The sequence below is a fragment of the Phacochoerus africanus genome, chromosome 10 (genome assembly GCF_016906955.1).
Source record: "Phacochoerus africanus isolate WHEZ1 chromosome 10, ROS_Pafr_v1, whole genome shotgun sequence".
Classification (NCBI taxonomy): domain Eukaryota; kingdom Metazoa; phylum Chordata; class Mammalia; order Artiodactyla; family Suidae; genus Phacochoerus; species Phacochoerus africanus.
Genome location: NC_062553.1, coordinates 85,358,024 through 85,375,087, shown reverse-complemented (window position 1 = coordinate 85,375,087; position 17,064 = coordinate 85,358,024). Strand labels below are relative to the sequence as shown.

General features: G+C 36.7%; 1 protein-coding gene across 6 annotated transcripts in view; it reads right to left on the bottom strand.

The window, feature by feature from the left end:
• The window catches only part of INPP4B (inositol polyphosphate-4-phosphatase type II B), a 694,433-nt gene that overhangs the window by 93,605 nt on the left and 583,764 nt on the right, over positions 1-17,064 (bottom strand). For all 6 annotated transcript variants that reach the window (XM_047798897.1, XM_047798899.1, XM_047798894.1 and 3 more), the window contains one exon: positions 5,666-5,822. In XM_047798897.1, coding sequence (XP_047654853.1) covers positions 5,666-5,822 — 157 coding nt within the window. The remainder of the gene's footprint in view (positions 1-5,665; positions 5,823-17,064) is intronic.

Below are 17,064 nucleotides of genomic sequence, written 5' to 3'. Positions count from 1 at the left end.
CTCCAGAGTGTGGGCATAGAGGGAATATACCTCAAAATAGTAAAAACCATATACGAAAAACCCACAGCTAACATCTTTCTCAATGGTGAAAAATGGAAAACATTTCCATGAAGGTCAGGAAAAAGACAAAGATATCCACTTTCTCCACTATTATTCAACATAGTTTTGCAAGTCCTAGCCGCAACAATCATAGAAGAAAAAGAAATAAAAGGAATTCAAATTAGAAAAGAAGAAGTAAAACTATCACTGTTTTCAGATGACATGATACCATACCTAAAAAACCCTAAAGACAGCACCAGAAAACTGTTAGAACTCATCAATGTTTCAGGCTATGAAATTAATACACAGAAATCCACTGCATTTCTACATACTAACAATGAAAGATCAGAAAGAGAAATCAGAGAAACCATCCTATTTACCATTGCATCAAAAAGAATAAAATACCTAGGAATAAACCTACCTAAAGAGACAAAAGATCTATATTGTGAAAACTCTAACACTCTGATGAAAGAAATCAAAGATGACACAGATGGAAAGATATATCATGCACTTGGACTGGAAGAATCAATATTGTCAAAATGCCTATACTACCCAAGGCAATCTACAGATTCAATGCATTCCCTATCAAATTACCAAAGACATTCTTCACAGAACTAGAACAGAATATTTTAAAATTGTAATGGCAACAAAGAGACCCCAAATAGCCAAAGCAATATTGAAAATGAAAAATGAAAATGGAGGAAACAAGCTTTCTGACTTCAAACAATACTACAAATTTGCAGTATGAAAACAATATGGTCTGGTACAAAAACAGAAATATAGACCAGTGGAACAGGACAAAAAGCCCAGAAATAAACCCAAACACCTATGCTCAGCTGATCTATGATAAAGGAGGCAAGAACATACAGTGGAAGAAAAATCATCACTTCACTAAATGGTGCTGGGAAAGCTGGACAGCTACTTGTAAGAGAATGAAAATGGAACACTATCTAACACCATACAAAAATAAGCTCAAATGGATTAGAGACCTAAATAAAAGGTCAGATACTATAAAACTCCTTAAGGAAAACATAGGCAGAACACTCTTTGACATAAATCACAGCAACATCTTATTTGATCCACCTCCTAGAATGATGACAATAAAGACATGAATAGACCAATGGGAACCAATTAAACACAAAAGCTTTTGGACAGCAAAGGAATTCCTTAAAAAAAAAAAAAAAAGAAAAGACAACCTATAGAATGAGAGAAAATCTTTGTAAATGATGCAATAGACAAGGGCCTAATCTCCAAAGTGTACAAACAACTCATACAACTCAACAATAACAAAAAAACCCCCAAACAACCCAATTGAAAAATGGGCAGAATATCTAAATAGACAATTCTCCAAAGAAGACTTAAGGATGTCCAACAGGCATATGTAAAAATTCTCAATGTCATTAAGTTTTAGAGAAATGCAAATCAAAACTATAATGAGATACCATCTCACATAAGTCAGAATGGCCATCCTTACCAAGTCAACAAATATCAAATGCTGGAGAGGGTTTGGAGAAAAGGGTATCCTCCTTCACTGTTGGTGGGAATGTAAATTGGTACAACTATTATGGAAAACGGTATGGAAACACCTCAGAAAACTAAATAAAGAATTACCATATGATCCAGCAATCCTACTCCTGAGCATGTATCTGGACAAAACTTTCACTAAAAAAGATACATGCACCCTTATGTTAATCACAGTGCTATTCACAACAGCCAGGACATTGAAACAACCTGGATGTCCATCAACTGATGAATGGATTGAGAAGCTATGGTACATATATACAATGGAAAGCTACTCAGGCATAAAAAAAGATAAACTAATGCCATTTGCAGCAACATGGATGGAACTAGAGAGTCTCATACTAAGTGAAGGCAGAAAGAAAAAGACAAATACCACATGATATCACTTATTTGTGGTATCTAAAATATGGCACAGATGATGCTATCTACAAAACAGAAACAGATCACAGCCAAGGAGAGCAGTGGTTCCCATGGGGGGTGGGGGAGTGAGATGAGCAGTTTGGGGTTTTTGGATGAAAACTGTTATATTTGGAAAGGATGGGCAATGGATCCCTATGCTACAGCGCAGAGAGCTGTGTGTGATTGCATCACTTTGCTGCACAACAGAAATCGAAGAAATATTGTAAATCAACTATACCGTAAAAAATAAAAAAGAAAGAAAAAAAGAAACCAGGGTTCCTTGGCAAATAGCTGAACCTAGAGCCAGGGCAGGGAAAATACAGATAAGCCTAGAATAATTCCCTTATGGTACCAGAGAGTAAGGGAGTGAGGAAAGAAGTAAGAAAAGTATGTGAGAAGGTAAAAGAATAAGTAGTCTGTGGCAGAGAAGCCATCAGAAGGCCCCTGAAAAGAGCACCCGATAACAAACTCTAGAATAATTTGAGCCCTGAATAAATAGTAGCAGTATTGGCTTATAAACCAAAGAATAAAATAAGTATTCATGAGCCCACACTGGTACAAATAAGTAATTGTATAAATAAATACATGAGAAAGAAAGGATAACTCTTTCTTAGAAAATAATTCCACTTGGAGCAAGCTAACATTGAGGAAAATTTTCCAAGATGTCATTAAAGATTTAAATATTCAAAGATGCCTACATGTTAATTGCAGCATGATTATAGTGAAATATCTAAAATAGTGGTTTCTTTTTTATGTATTAGTTTACAGTCATCATAATCTCATTATTTCCAGAAAAACATTTATCAGGAAATACTCATAATATAATGATACTCAGGATATCAAGAAATACATCTGCATTTACATTGTGTATTCTGGTTACAGATTTTTTTGTGTTGTGTGTATAAATACAAGATATATGCAAAATATTTGTCTGATAGAAATAAAACCAAAATGGTATGTAATCCTATTTGTTTTTCTTCTCAAATTTAGAAAAATTTTTTTCTAATAAATTTTAAAAAATACAGGAGGTCCCACTATGGCTCAGTGAGTTGAACCTGACATAGTGTCTGTAAGGATGCAGATTCGATCCCTGGTCTTACTCAGTGGGTGATCCAGTATTGCTATGGCTGTGGTGAAGGCCAAGAGCTGCAGCTCTGATTCAACCCCTAGTCTGAGAACTTTATGCTGTAGGTGGGGCCTTGGAAAGAAAAAAAAATTAAAGTACAGGTAAACTGAGTCACATATAGTGAATGTCTATCTCAAATATCTTTATCTGAAATAGTTTAGGGGATGGTATAGGAAAATGTGTGACTTTAGGTTGTTTGCTTTATATTAGGTCAGAAAGCCACTATTAATTTCTCTACTGAACTTTTCATGTGACAAAATTCAGGGTGGGAACTGAAAGTGCTTTTTCCTGAACTTAAGAGGAAGATTAAAATAAAAATAATAATACTAGGTATTTTTATCTTTATTATCTTTTATTATTTTATTATTTAATAAATATTTTATTTTTATTAAATAATTGATTGAGCTAACCAATTCAGCTCCAAATATGCAGCGATATCCATAATTTAAGTATACTTGAGCACATTATTCATTAGTAATACTCTGTATTTGTTAAGCACCCTCTTTTATGTACCAATGTCCTTGCCAAAACAGAATACACAATTGTCTAACACACTGAATGTTACAAAAGTTTTAACTTAGAATTATTTCATAATACCGTATTAAATAACTTTCAGACCAAAGTCTGTATTTTATTTATAGATTTAAATAGTGTCTTATCCCCTAAAATGATTATATACATAAAAGAACAGATGAAATAAATACGGATAAGAAAATAGAAATAATAAAATCAATTAGAAGGCATGAAGCTGTAATCTGACTCTAACCATGCACAAAGGCAATCTAGCTGTGAATTCTGTGATTCAGTAACTTCCATCTGGTTTTAGACTATATCCAAACAGTGTCTTACATTCAAATGAAAGTGATTCACATACTCTTACAGATGATTTACCTACCAAATATTTTTACTTTTTAAATTGAAATGTTGATTGCCCAGATATAATTTTCTGATAAAATATAAGCTATGAATAAATGCCCAATTTCAAATATTTTGGAACTCTGTTCTCATCAATGAGAAGTTTTCAGAAACATCAAAACCAAAAAATGTCGCAAAATTCAGGGTCCCTTAATCTCTTAATCTTATTCTGCCAGAAAGTATTATGCCTAGAACACCTATCCATGGACAGAACACGACACTAATATGGGTTCTGCTTCTTTACCTCATTTTCCAGAGTAGAGTAGAGTGTCTGGCTCATAGTTGATAGTCAATAAATATTCAATTAAAGAAAACTGAAGTAGACTATTTACTTATGACATAAGTTATGGCAGGCTTTCATTTTGATGTATGTAAAGTTATATAACGGACCAGCTTCATTAATAAAACTGATATTATTAAAAAGAGAAAATACCCATATGCAGTTAGTTCAAGTAGAACATAAAGAATATTAGTGTAGACTTCCAACCTACGTGAATGAACTGTGAAGAATGAGGACGCTCTACAACAGCGCTCTAAAACTTTAGAAATCCATCGTTTACAAATGTGACTTGGAAATGGTTCTACTGTTAATCAAGTGATGAAAGATTGATGTACTCCTGACGAAAATGTAAGTAATGAAAAATCAGGAAAACAAATTGAGAAAAATTTAATTTTATAAGCATTCATATTTTCTTATGACTAATTTTCCTTAAGGAAAAGGAAGAGTAGATTTTAGAAGAAGAGGGAGGGCAACTGTTTTTTTTCCCAAACATTTAAGATACCCAGCTGGGACAACTCTAATAGAAGTTCTTACTACCATAAGAGGATGAGGCTATGTTAGCTTTGATTTTCAAAATTAATCAAAGAAACAAAAGAATCTTAACAAAAAGAAGCCATTTAAAGAGAGATAACTGTAGCGAAAATTCTAATTACCATATTTGCTAGTCAACCTTGTAATAAGCCATACATTTGAATGTATCTCTCTCTATATATATACATATATATGTGTGTGTCTATAGCGACACAGCCAGCCACGTGTGTGTGCATATATATGCATCTGAATGTATCTATACATACATCCATGAAAATCTAGACTTTGAAAATATGAAACTATGTTTTTAGAATAACATATAAACACATTCTTCTTATACGGGAATAAACTTTTTATAGAGTTTTGAAATAGTTTACAAAATAATTCCTCAGAATAAGGCAAAAAGCATTTTGTTATATTGCCTTCTTTACAGAAATCATTTTGAGATACCTTATACTTGAGATATCCTTATATTTGAGATATCCTTATACTCCGCAAAGTTTCTAAGAGTTTTAAGGGCAGGTGCTTGTTTTTCTTCCTAATAAAATTTTGGAGGAATGTGTAAATGTAGATTAAACTATGTCAGGCTCTTTAAAAGAAAAAACATTCTTGAAAGAAGAACAGTGTTTATGTAGCAAAAAAAAAAAAAAAAAAGCATTGCAAGCAGTTCTGAAAACACAACTGAGATGCAATTTGATAAACAGCCTTCCATCACCCCAGCCAGAGCAGTGGAAAAGCCACACTATCAGCACTTTCATCAAAGGCACTATTGACTCCTCTTTTTCTATCTCATTTTATCTTGGCTTTTGCATTTTGTTTACTCAGTCAATGATTGGAAATAAATGATTCCTTACCCTTTGGATGAGTTATGGTGGAATCCACTAAGGAGGGGTCCTTTTCTCCATCTTTGCTGCTGCTGCCTCCTTCACTGAAGCCATCTCTTTCAATCAGTTTATCCACCATAGCAATGATGCAGTTCAGGCTCTTCCCCACATTGGCCCACACCCTATCCTGAAAAGAGCATAAGTATCACTACACATTTTTATTGCAAAAACAAGCAAAGGCAAAATCTGATGAATCCATTTATGAGGAGCAGGGGAAGGAGCAATCAGAAGAATGCAGACTGAGTAGCTCTAATAGCCCCATTAATTTGGCCATATCTTGGATATACAAGAAATCCATTTTCTCTTAATAAAGCATAATTTAGGTGTTACAAATCTTTTTATTGGGAGTTCCCATTGTGGCTCAGTAGTAACAAACCCAACTAGTATCCATGAGGATGTGTGTTTGATCCCTGTCCTCACTCAGTGGGTTAAGGATCTGGCATTGCTGTGAGCTGTGGTGTAGGTTGCAGACATGGATCAGACCTGGCGTTGCTGTGGCTGTGTTACAGGCCGACAGCTACAGCTTTAATTCGACCCCTAGCCCGGGAACTTCCATGTGTCACACATGGGGACTTACAAAAAAAAAAAAAAAGAATGTTCCCAGGAAGTGGGGGGTGGTGGGGGGAAGCCCAAGAATATGGCTGCAGTAGATGGTCCTTCCAGCCATTCCCCTTTCCAGGGCAAGGAAATATGAAGGAAATATGATTAGCTTCCAGATTCTGTTTAGCCCCTTGGCCTCAGGAAAGGTTTAGAGACAAACTAAACAACAAAATAAAACAAAACAACAACAACCTATCAGAAAAATAGATTGCTGGGCCTCCCCCCTGCTCCCTCCCCCAAATAGCAGTCATTATCCTACTATTGATGGAAGTAATGGAAAATTTAAACCTTTATTAAATAGAGTTTAATGTCCTTGACCTTCACAGAGCCTTCAGACAACCCAGGTTCTTAAAGGTGAAATGGCTATCAATTTTGGCTCAGCAATGAGGGCCAAAGTCAAGGGAACTAGCAGCAATACTTATTCCATTCTGAGTCAGGAACTGGTCTTAGTTCCTATTTAATTCTGGGTTAGGACCTAAGCTAACACACAGGTCAAACCCAATGGCAAGCGATGCAGGCATCTGATGGATGTCATCAGGGGGCTTTGCCCTTGGCAGAGGGAGCCATGGGGGCAGGGAACATGGTGCTTCCTCAGCATGCCACACATTTATGAGTTTGGTGGCATCAAGAGAAATCCTAACTGCTTTGGATCAGCAGTTAACTAAAAAAAAAAAAAAAAAAAAAAAAGTTCAGCAGTGCTTAGCTGGTCAACTTTTCTAAGGACAACTTTTGATCAGCAAGAATGTAAAGGCTAAATCAGAGCTGATATGGGCCCCTGCTATATCTTTATCTCCAAGCACAATTTCCCACTTGTCATTACCAATTTCTACCCACTTTGATTAGAACGGTTAGTAAATTAACAAGGCCAATCTCATTTTAAAAAAGAAGCTTCAGTCTACCCTCGAGTTGATTGAGTACAATTTGCACTATACTGACCTTGTTCTTCCACCCTGCAAACCTTTGTTCTTACCGAAGTTCGATAGCTCCTCTCTCTCAGTTCTAACTTTACCCAGACTGTTAGGTGAGAGGAGTTGCACCTAAAGCACTTTATGACACAAATTGGCGAATACATGGCCCAAGGTACATAATATACATATCTGTGCATGTGCGCACAGACGCACATACATATCACGTCCACTGAAAATAGCAGATATGAGACATCCATTAGAATTAAGTCAGAGTCCCCAAACATTATTTCCTATTGATTATCTTGCTTAACTTCACCCACTCACTCATGTAAAAATCCCCAACCTTCATTTCCCAATGACCGCACTGCTAGCCTCACCCTGTCCTTAGTTACTCAAGTGGATTCAGATGGTCACCCATTATTTCTCCAGCAGTGACCTCTCCATAACCCTCTGGTTCAGGTCTTGCCCAGACCTATATGATTAGCTCTCATATGGCCAGGTTTACACACGAGACAGCCACATCCATCTTCATTGATCACCACGCTCATGCCAACATTCCTCTGATCCAAAGCAGGCTTGGTGCTGCAGCAAGATCTCATTCTGTTCTCAGCCTAGAGGGGCCTCTGTAGTTGGGTCGACCTAGAAAATTCTACATATTTCTCTTTAGTCTTCAAAATGAATGCTTCATGAAGGTCAGTCTCCTTGCTGTCCTGGAAACCCGCTGCTAATTAGCTCAACATATATTTTCTAGGCATCTGCTACCTGCCTGCTGAGTGCTGAACATCAAAAGTATGAAGTAAACCTTGGAGGAACTATTATTTCTACCTTGACACATGCTGCTTTTTATACTTTGAGGGCTTTCTCCCTTACCTTCCATCAATTCAAATTCTTGCCCTTTCAAGTCTCACCATCTCCAAGAACTCTTCACGCTACTCTCTCCCCACTTAATCTATTTTTTTCTTTCTGACAGTGGGCTCTATGAGGGAAATGAATATTAGTTACTCATCCTTTTATTCTCAGGTTCTAATACTCATGGGTGATAGAAAGATAAAAGAATTGAATCAACGAATGATGGAAGGAAGGAAGGAAAAAAGGAAAGAATAGAGGTATGTTTTTTTTTTCATTTTCTCCAAATGACATATAACTTCTCTCTGGATCCCTTAGACATTTTTAATGGGTACCACATTACCACCTCCATTCCAGGACTCTCTCTCAATATCTTTGCTTGTTTTATGAGTGTTTGCCATTCGCTTCAATTAGATGCTAGGGCTGCTGAGGTCAGGATCCATATTTTGTACTTAATTTGTTTTCCCCCAAGTACCTATAGCTTTGCTGGGCATTATTGTTGCTTGATTAACATCTGTTGACTGACTTAACAACCTGCTACTTAGGAGTAAAAATAAATTCAGATACAACTATAAGAAATATTATCACATGTATCTTTAAAATGAAGGTAGAATTAAGCTCATATTCTAAATGGCTGGGTTCACGCTAAAATACGTCACACTGACGCTAAAGCTTTCGATTCACTGAAAATATGAAATAAAATATGAAATCAAGTTTAAAAATAAGCAAAAAGATTCTACTGGTTGACTAAAACTTTTGATTTTAAATTGGTAATTGGATGTTATCTGCGGACCATCAGATAACTGAGCTGGTTGAATTATGTAACATTAGTGAGTGTGTTGCACGCAACCATTTTGATTTCTTTTAATTGAATGTACTCAAAACTATCAATTCCCGACATGGCACAGCAGAAATGAATCCAGTTAGGAACCATGAGGTTGCGGGTTCGATCCCTGGCCTCGCTCAGTGGGTTAAGGATCTGATGTTGCCGTGAGCTGTGGTGTAGGTGGCAGACGTGGCTCAGATCTGACATTGCTGTGGCTGTGGCATAGGCTACAGTTCCAATTAGAACCCTAGCTTGGAAACCTCCATATGTTGCAAGTATGGCCCTAAAAAGACAAAAACAAACAAACAAAAAAACAAATCAATAGTCTGCCTATATATACCTCAGTATTTCTTTTAGCTACTCATTAAATTTTGGATATTCAAAACTTTCTACTTAGGACACAATATCTCACTATTCACATTAGAATGCATTAAAGTTTAAGGGCACTTGATTTAAATGCAGGCATGAATTTCTAAGGTGTGTGTATGCACATTTGCATATTCATTATACACAGGCACATCAAAATATCTGACACTGAACCATTGTAAGAGTCAGGAAAGTATCCAAAGGAGATGATGGTTTCCAACATAAAACCACAGGGAAGTCACCATTACATAGAAAAAAAAAAAATCTCTGTTAAAAACACTGATTTGAATTGGAAGATGAATTGCTGATTCAGCAAATCCATCCATTTCCTTATTCTTACATGAATTCTGAAAAATACATTGAACTAGCATGGATAAAACACTGGATTAGGAGCCATAAAACAGGGGAGTGAAGGTGAATGTATTAACTGCGTGTGGGAAAATCTAGAAACTGGCAAGATTTCATGAATATGCATGCCCATTTAGATCTCATTTGGGGTTTCTTTTCTTGAATAGAACATTTGTGCGTTTTAATGGACAGTCATGAACTTTGCTTAATCACCTTTTATGGACTTTAATATCAGAGAAGTATTTAGAGCACATTTCTCCTGGGTGAAATGGACAGGAGAAGTTCAGGAATATTTCCCATCCATCAAGAAAACAGACGATAGAACACTTGCGGTTGCTACACAGGGAACAACGGGCCTAATTCTCCCTGTCTTTGCCTGTCCTTTCTGATAGTCCCCTCCTTGTAAGAAGAGTAACAAAACCAGGAAACCCTAGTGTCATGTGTGACTCAGGAATGAAAAAGAAAGAGCTGAAGCAAGGGGAAAATAGTAGCTTCCAAGGTGTACTTGTTGGGAGACATCTGAAATTATTTCAGTGCAACCAGGATGTTTGAAATTGGCATGCAAATGATCAAATAAAATTAAAATCAACACCACTGGGTTTTGGGAAGCTGCTGGAGGCCTTATTTTATCATGTTCCTAACTTTGGTCGTCTCTGATGTTCTGTGTCCATCCTGATTTTCACTAATTTCTATATTTGGAGACCACTGTGATGATGACTTGAATAGTCACCTCAGAGGTGACTACACTTTTTTTTTTTTTTTTTGCCTGTCTTTTTCAGCTGCCTCTTGTCACATGGAGTTCCTGGGCCAAGGATCAGATCCTAGCTGCAGTTGCAACCTATGCCAGATCCTTGTGCCCTGTGGGGGAATCAAACTTGCATCGTGGTGCTGCAGAGATGCTGCAGATTCTGCTGTGCCACAGCAGGAATTCCCAACTGGATGCTTTTGACTGGAAAAGAGAAACAAAATCCTCAAAAAATTCATAAATTCTAATGGAGGAAAAGGTACTTCCATATAGTGCCGAGTTGTATGAAATTTAAATAGCCCCATGTTTCCAAGTAAGAAGGAAAACAAGAATAATAATTTAAGGGGAAGTTTCAAAGTCATTAATTTATTCTACAAATGAGTATTGGGTACCTTTTATGTGCAAGTACTGTGGACTGTAAGGACATCAGAAGTGAATATGACATTGGATTGGCCCCTTAGGCACTTATAAAGTTGATGCACTCGTGGAGGAAACAGACACACAAACAACTGGTACAATTCGGTGTTCACAAGGCTGTGTGATCATGAGATGCAAGAATAATGCTTTATTGTACACATTTTTTTAGTGTGGAATGCCTATATATGTAGATACACATACATCTCTATGTATCTATAACATAAAATTTGGAGACAAATGGTCATATATTAGTGGACATTTTACTGATTTAGGTAACTAAGTCATAAGGTATTGCTTTAGAATAAAGTTATATCACAGGTAAGTATCTCATTGTCCATAAGAATTCATTACCTCTAAAAAATGAGAATGATGTATCTTCTTTTTATTAAGATCAGGTCAATGGCTTCACACAGAATAATTCTAGCCAGTCAGAGAACTGAACAGAATTGCCTTTGAATATCAATTTGCATAGGTTCCTCTGCATTATGCACGACCTTAACTAATTTCCCTAGAGATAAGGGCTAAGATGGAGACAGAAACTGGCAAGAGAAGTTGAGAATACAGATCACTGCAGACTGCCTGTGGAGGAGGACTCTGGCTAGATATGTTTTGTCCTCAACAGTCTGTAATATTTCGCAAACATATTTGCTCACTGCTACCAATTATCACAATATAAATAGCTCCATCCATACCCATGTCAAACTGAAACATTCATATTTGTTCTACACATCATTAGAGAAAGGTGTAGCACAAAATGAACTGTGAGAATTTGGTAAGGAATATGTCAGAAAGACGTAAATCTTATTCCAGAATTCAATCTCTGGGAATACTAAGTTACAGAGAAACCACAATTTTTTTTTTTTCAGGTTGTAGAGGAACTTTATTAAAAGGATGCCTCACATAAGGATTGCTGTGAATTTGTGCTATTGTTTCTATAATCTAGGAAATAATTGAAAGGTTATTATGGATTAATGTGGACATAAACACATTTTACCTTAAAAAGGCATAATGAGGAGTTCTCGTGGTGGTGCAGTGGTTAACAAATCTGACTAGGAACCATGAGGTTGTGGGTTCAATCCCTGGCCTTGCTCAGTGAGTTAGGGATCCGGCGTTGCCGTGACCTGTGGTGTAGGTCGCAGACACGGCTCAGATCCTGTATTGCTGTGGCTCTGGTGTAGGCCGGCGGCAACAGCTCTGATTCGACCCCTAGCCTGGGAACCTCCATATACCGCGGGAGCAGCCATAAAAAAAAGGCAAAAAGACAAAAAAAAAAGGCATAATGAATATTCTCCTAGCTTAAGAATGGAAAATAAAAGCTAAAATTTGATTTGCACTGACAACATGAAGGATGAAAAATAATTGGCCAATTTGCAGGCTGAAATGTTGCCTGATATAGAAAAAAACCCTAAAAGATGGGTTTGGGATATGGCTAAGTAATTACAGTTTTCTTGGTTCTGCAATTTGCTGGAATGGGTCAGGAGTTTATCTCTTTTTTTGGGGGGGGTGTCACAATTTTGAATGAGGGTAGGCTGATTTAGCCCCAGATCCATCCTTGTAGCAATGCTGAAGTTAAATCACAGTGTTCCAGAGGACAGTATAATTACTGGGAGCCACAAAAACTGGGTCAACTTAATACTTTGTTTGGATGACATGCTTTCATATTTTGGACAAACTAATCTTGGAATCCCAGCTGCTGGAAGCATCTGTTGTAGGGATGTAGAGAAAGAAAAGCAGTATGTCATCTTTACCAGCTAAAAGATGAAGAATGCTGTATTAGTCTATTGCTTTGCACAGATTGTCATAAAATCCCAATACTCCTCTGGGGTTTAACTGTTTACTAACTTTTCAGGAAAATAAACCTGTAAAGCTCTCAATTATTTAATAAGTAAAACTCGGCAAATAAGAGACTTCTTTTTGTTCGGAGATCATTTTAGTTTCAATTGCTTCCATATGGACTAGATAATTATTATCCAGATTCATATGCCATCAAGTTTGCCAACAAAAGATGTTGAACAGAGAAAGGACAGTCTCACACCGATTTACAGTGAATAGAGATTCTCCCTCTTGACCCCCAAAACAAAGGTTTTTACATGCATCAGCTCAGTAGAATTCAAGAATAATTTACCAACATGTGCTTACTTTTCAAATATTATTATGAGAAACTACATGCCGGTGTTCAATTTAGGTAAGGGTTAAAACTACAGTCATTACTAGAAAGTAAATAAAATAGATTTTTTTTTTAATGGAGCTACTGTAATCTGACGTGCAAACCTAAACCCACCTATGTGATCAGAGAATATTTTCATATAGTATCACAGAAACCCAATTAAATTAATTGTTCAAAACACTGAATTATTTCAGGAAGTCAACTAGACTTGTAATCAGTGCCGAAACTTTTCTAACATCTAATTAACTAAGAAAAGTGGCATAAAAAATTATGTTTCCAATTCATTTAATAGCACAATATCTAAAGGCATTTCCAATTAGCTACATTTTCTTTGGATTTGCTTAACTTTTTAAAGTTAGAGAAAGATTTCTTAAATAATATTAAATGGATATGACTTTGGCTGATTTTTTTTTTTAAATAAAAGATTTCCATCCCTTGACAAAGGCATCTTTGAAAAAGAAAGTGCTGTGTAAAGGAAAATTTTAAAAAAATGTTATATAGCCATCAACCTTGGTTATTATTTGCAAATACAGTAAAATTCTATCAGGAGAAGAGAGTTAGAAGTCACTTATCTGAGTGGCAAAGATTTTCCTTGTAATCATGGTGAATTTATCAGAGCATTTTTATGCTTCCTAGAAATGATGTGTTCTGGAGGAAATTCACAAATTGAAAGGAGAGAAAGAGGAAGATGCAGATCATTATTATCTTACTATTTTTGCCTTTGAAGGAAATTTTTTAAAAAACCTGGGAAACTGAGAAGGCACTCCAGCGTCAACTGGAAGAAAGGTCCGGCATTTTTCCCTGCCAAGATATTCGCAAGAGCGACCAAAGGTGAGCCAACATCCTCGCAAACTCCTCTTGGAATCTCGGCTAGCCCTCACAAGGACTGGTATTTCCCACATTTTTTAAATGGGGCTAATGAGCAGCTCTTCCCATTTTCTTTGGTGCTTATTTGAAACCTATACCACCCTCCTTACCCTGTCCTCCCTGCCCCTTCTCTTTACACATGATTTTTACTTTCATGATAAAAGAAACCTTCCAGGTTAATACCCAAAATATATAAAGAACCTGTGCATCTCAATAGCAAAAACAACCACAAATAACAAACCTTAAATAACACTTTAAAAATGGGCAGATGACCTGAACATTTTCTAAAGGAGACACAAAAAGGTGTTCAACATCACTAATTGCCAGAGAAATGCAAATCAAAACCACAGGGAGATACACCCGACACTTGTGAGAACAGCTGTCACAAAAAAAAAGACAAAAGATAACAAGTGCCGGCAAGGATGTGGAGAAAAGGGAGCCCATGTGTACTGCTGCTGGGAATTTAAGTTGGTATGGCTGCCGTGGAGAAGAGTATGGAGGTGCCTCCAAAGCCACTTTATGATCGAGCATCCATTTCTGGGTATATAATGGAGGGGAACAAAATCACTGTCTCAAAAATATCTGTGCCACCAAGTTCATTACAGCATTATTTACAGTAGATATGGAAAAAAATCTGTGTCCATCGATAGATGAATGAATAAAGAAAATGTGACATATATATATGCACACATACATATTTATATATATGATGAAATATATATGTGTGTGAAATGTATATGTATATGCATATTTCACTACCTTGTACACTTCATAGTAATACAGTATTATGTATCAGTTTTAGCTCCACAAAACTGGAGGAAAATATTTTAAACAAAGAACAAGACGCCATCCAGCCCCACTCACCCCTGCAAAAGTAAGGTCCATTTTTACACCCTCTCTGCCCTCTCAGCAGAAGACACTTCTGCCCAGGATTGCCCTCCACTGGCCTACCAGAACTGCTTATCTTATCTTCTTTGTAAGGACCCCCCTCCATCAGTCATTGTGTCTCTGTCTCTTGGCCTCTCAAATGACTTCTGGAGTAAGAAATACGCTCAATTTCACCACCTTTAAACAAATAAACAACCCATGAACACACACACACACACACACACACACACCCCAACCCCTCTCTCCATATGTCGGCTAATGTGTTCCTGTCTGAAAGGCTGCCTCATCCTCTTTCTTTCTTTTTAAAAAATTTTTATTATAGTTCATTTACAATGTCCTGTCGATTTCTGCTGTACAGCAATGTGACCCATCCTCTTTCTTGAGTTGTTAACTTTTATGCACATTTAAACCTCAGGAATTACTTCTGGAAATCCCTCTGTGACCACCAGACTCCAGCTTCGTCCCATGCATAACCCTAAATTGAGCTGTCATTGCCATTTGTGTCACTAGAGCCCTGAAGAGGCTATGGAGTCCTTGCAGCCGTGGGCAGTTCACCTCTGTGTCCGCAGCATGCTGTGCAGTGACCTGGACAGAATGGGGGCTCAGTATCACCCGCTGAACTGAAGGGCTTCCCATGAACCTCCACTCACCATGTTCCCCACGCTCTCCCTTCTTTCCCCATCACAAGGAGTTTCTGTATTTAAAATGTTGACTTGAAGCCTCTTTAGCAAAGCCCATCTTCTTCCACTTGTCTCTTCCCATCCTCGTCTCAACATTTTGTACCTATTTATTAACACATTTTTATCTACAACCAGACTCTGAGCCCTAGGACCTAACGCTCTAGTGTTATGCTCCATTTGGAGCACCTATGATGCAGAAGGTCTCAAAATTTATGTAAAGAAAACGAAATAAGGAGGGAGAGAAGGAGAAGGAAAATTTGAGCAGCAGGAGGAGGGCGAGGTGTGAGAGAGGGTTTGCATAATACAATCAGGTGAGACTTATGAAAACAAAAGGTACCAATTCCAAAATTCTCACTTGATTTGATATAAAAATGGTAATCATTAGTGTCAAAAAGTTAACGCTATGTTTACTTAAATGAAATGCAAGTGCTAGTCTTTATCTACCCAACCAAATTCTTTAAAATTAACCATCCAAATTTATGATCTATCCAGTTTTCCCATTTATTGCAAGGAGTAGTATTGATCATCCTAAGAAGATTATGTAATTTACATATCTTAAAAAAGAAAACATATTGGCAACATGGATAGATCTAGAGATTATCATATTAAGTGAAGTAAGTCTGACAAAGATGAATATCATATGATATCACTTGTGTGGAATCCAAAAAAAATGATACAAATGAACTTATTTACAAGACAGAAACATACTCATAAACATAGAAAACAAACTTATGGTTATCAAAGGGAATAGCAGAGGTGGGGGAGAGAGATAAATTAGGAGTTTTGGATTAACATATATATACTACTGTATACAAAATAGATAAACAACAAGGTCCTATTGCACAGCACAGGGAACTCTACTCAATATCTCATAATAACTAATACTGACTGGAAAAGGATCTGAAAAAAGAATATATATATATATACACACATATATATTCTTTATATATATATTCATATACATATATAGGTACCTGTTATGTGCATGTATAACTGAATCGCTTTGCTGTATACTTGAAACTAACACAACATTGTAAATGAACTATACCTTCAGTTTTAATGGAAAACAAGCAGATATTTTAAAAAAAGAAAAAGAAAAAGGAAACATAGAACAGAAATTCCAAATAACACAGTGCATTTGCCTAGGCCTTTCCAGGTCACAGGCATTATCAGAAAGGTAAATCATTTATCTCAGGACCACACTAAGAGCTAAAGCAGAACAGGTGCAGTTATTTTCACTGTGCAGTTGAGAAAATTGAACTTTAGAGAGGGTAAGAGGTACGGACGCCTTGGAGCTGTGAATAAATCGAAGAAGAAGGTGAAGGTAAAAGGGAGAAATATTAGATTTGCTCTTTTGAAAATGATTCCATGGGAGAAAGGCAATCTTAATCAGCAACAACAAATACTTATTCAGCGTTTACCTCTTGGAGCCCAGCTCTGTACTTCCTGTGACAGAAATTTTACCAAAAGAAAGAACAGGCATCACTTTATAGTCCTTCAGACAGCAATTTTTTGAGATTTCTGTGCCTTTCAAATAATTTACTCCCTGCACACTTTTAAATTTAGGGTGGCAGGAAAAGTAATCATTACCTGTTTAGCATCTAATGCAGCATTTTCTTGGTTTAACATATGATACAGTAAAGAGTTTCCTGCTGAATGTGTGTGTGATGTGCACATCCTTCAAAAGATTCCTGGATAATGATTATGTATC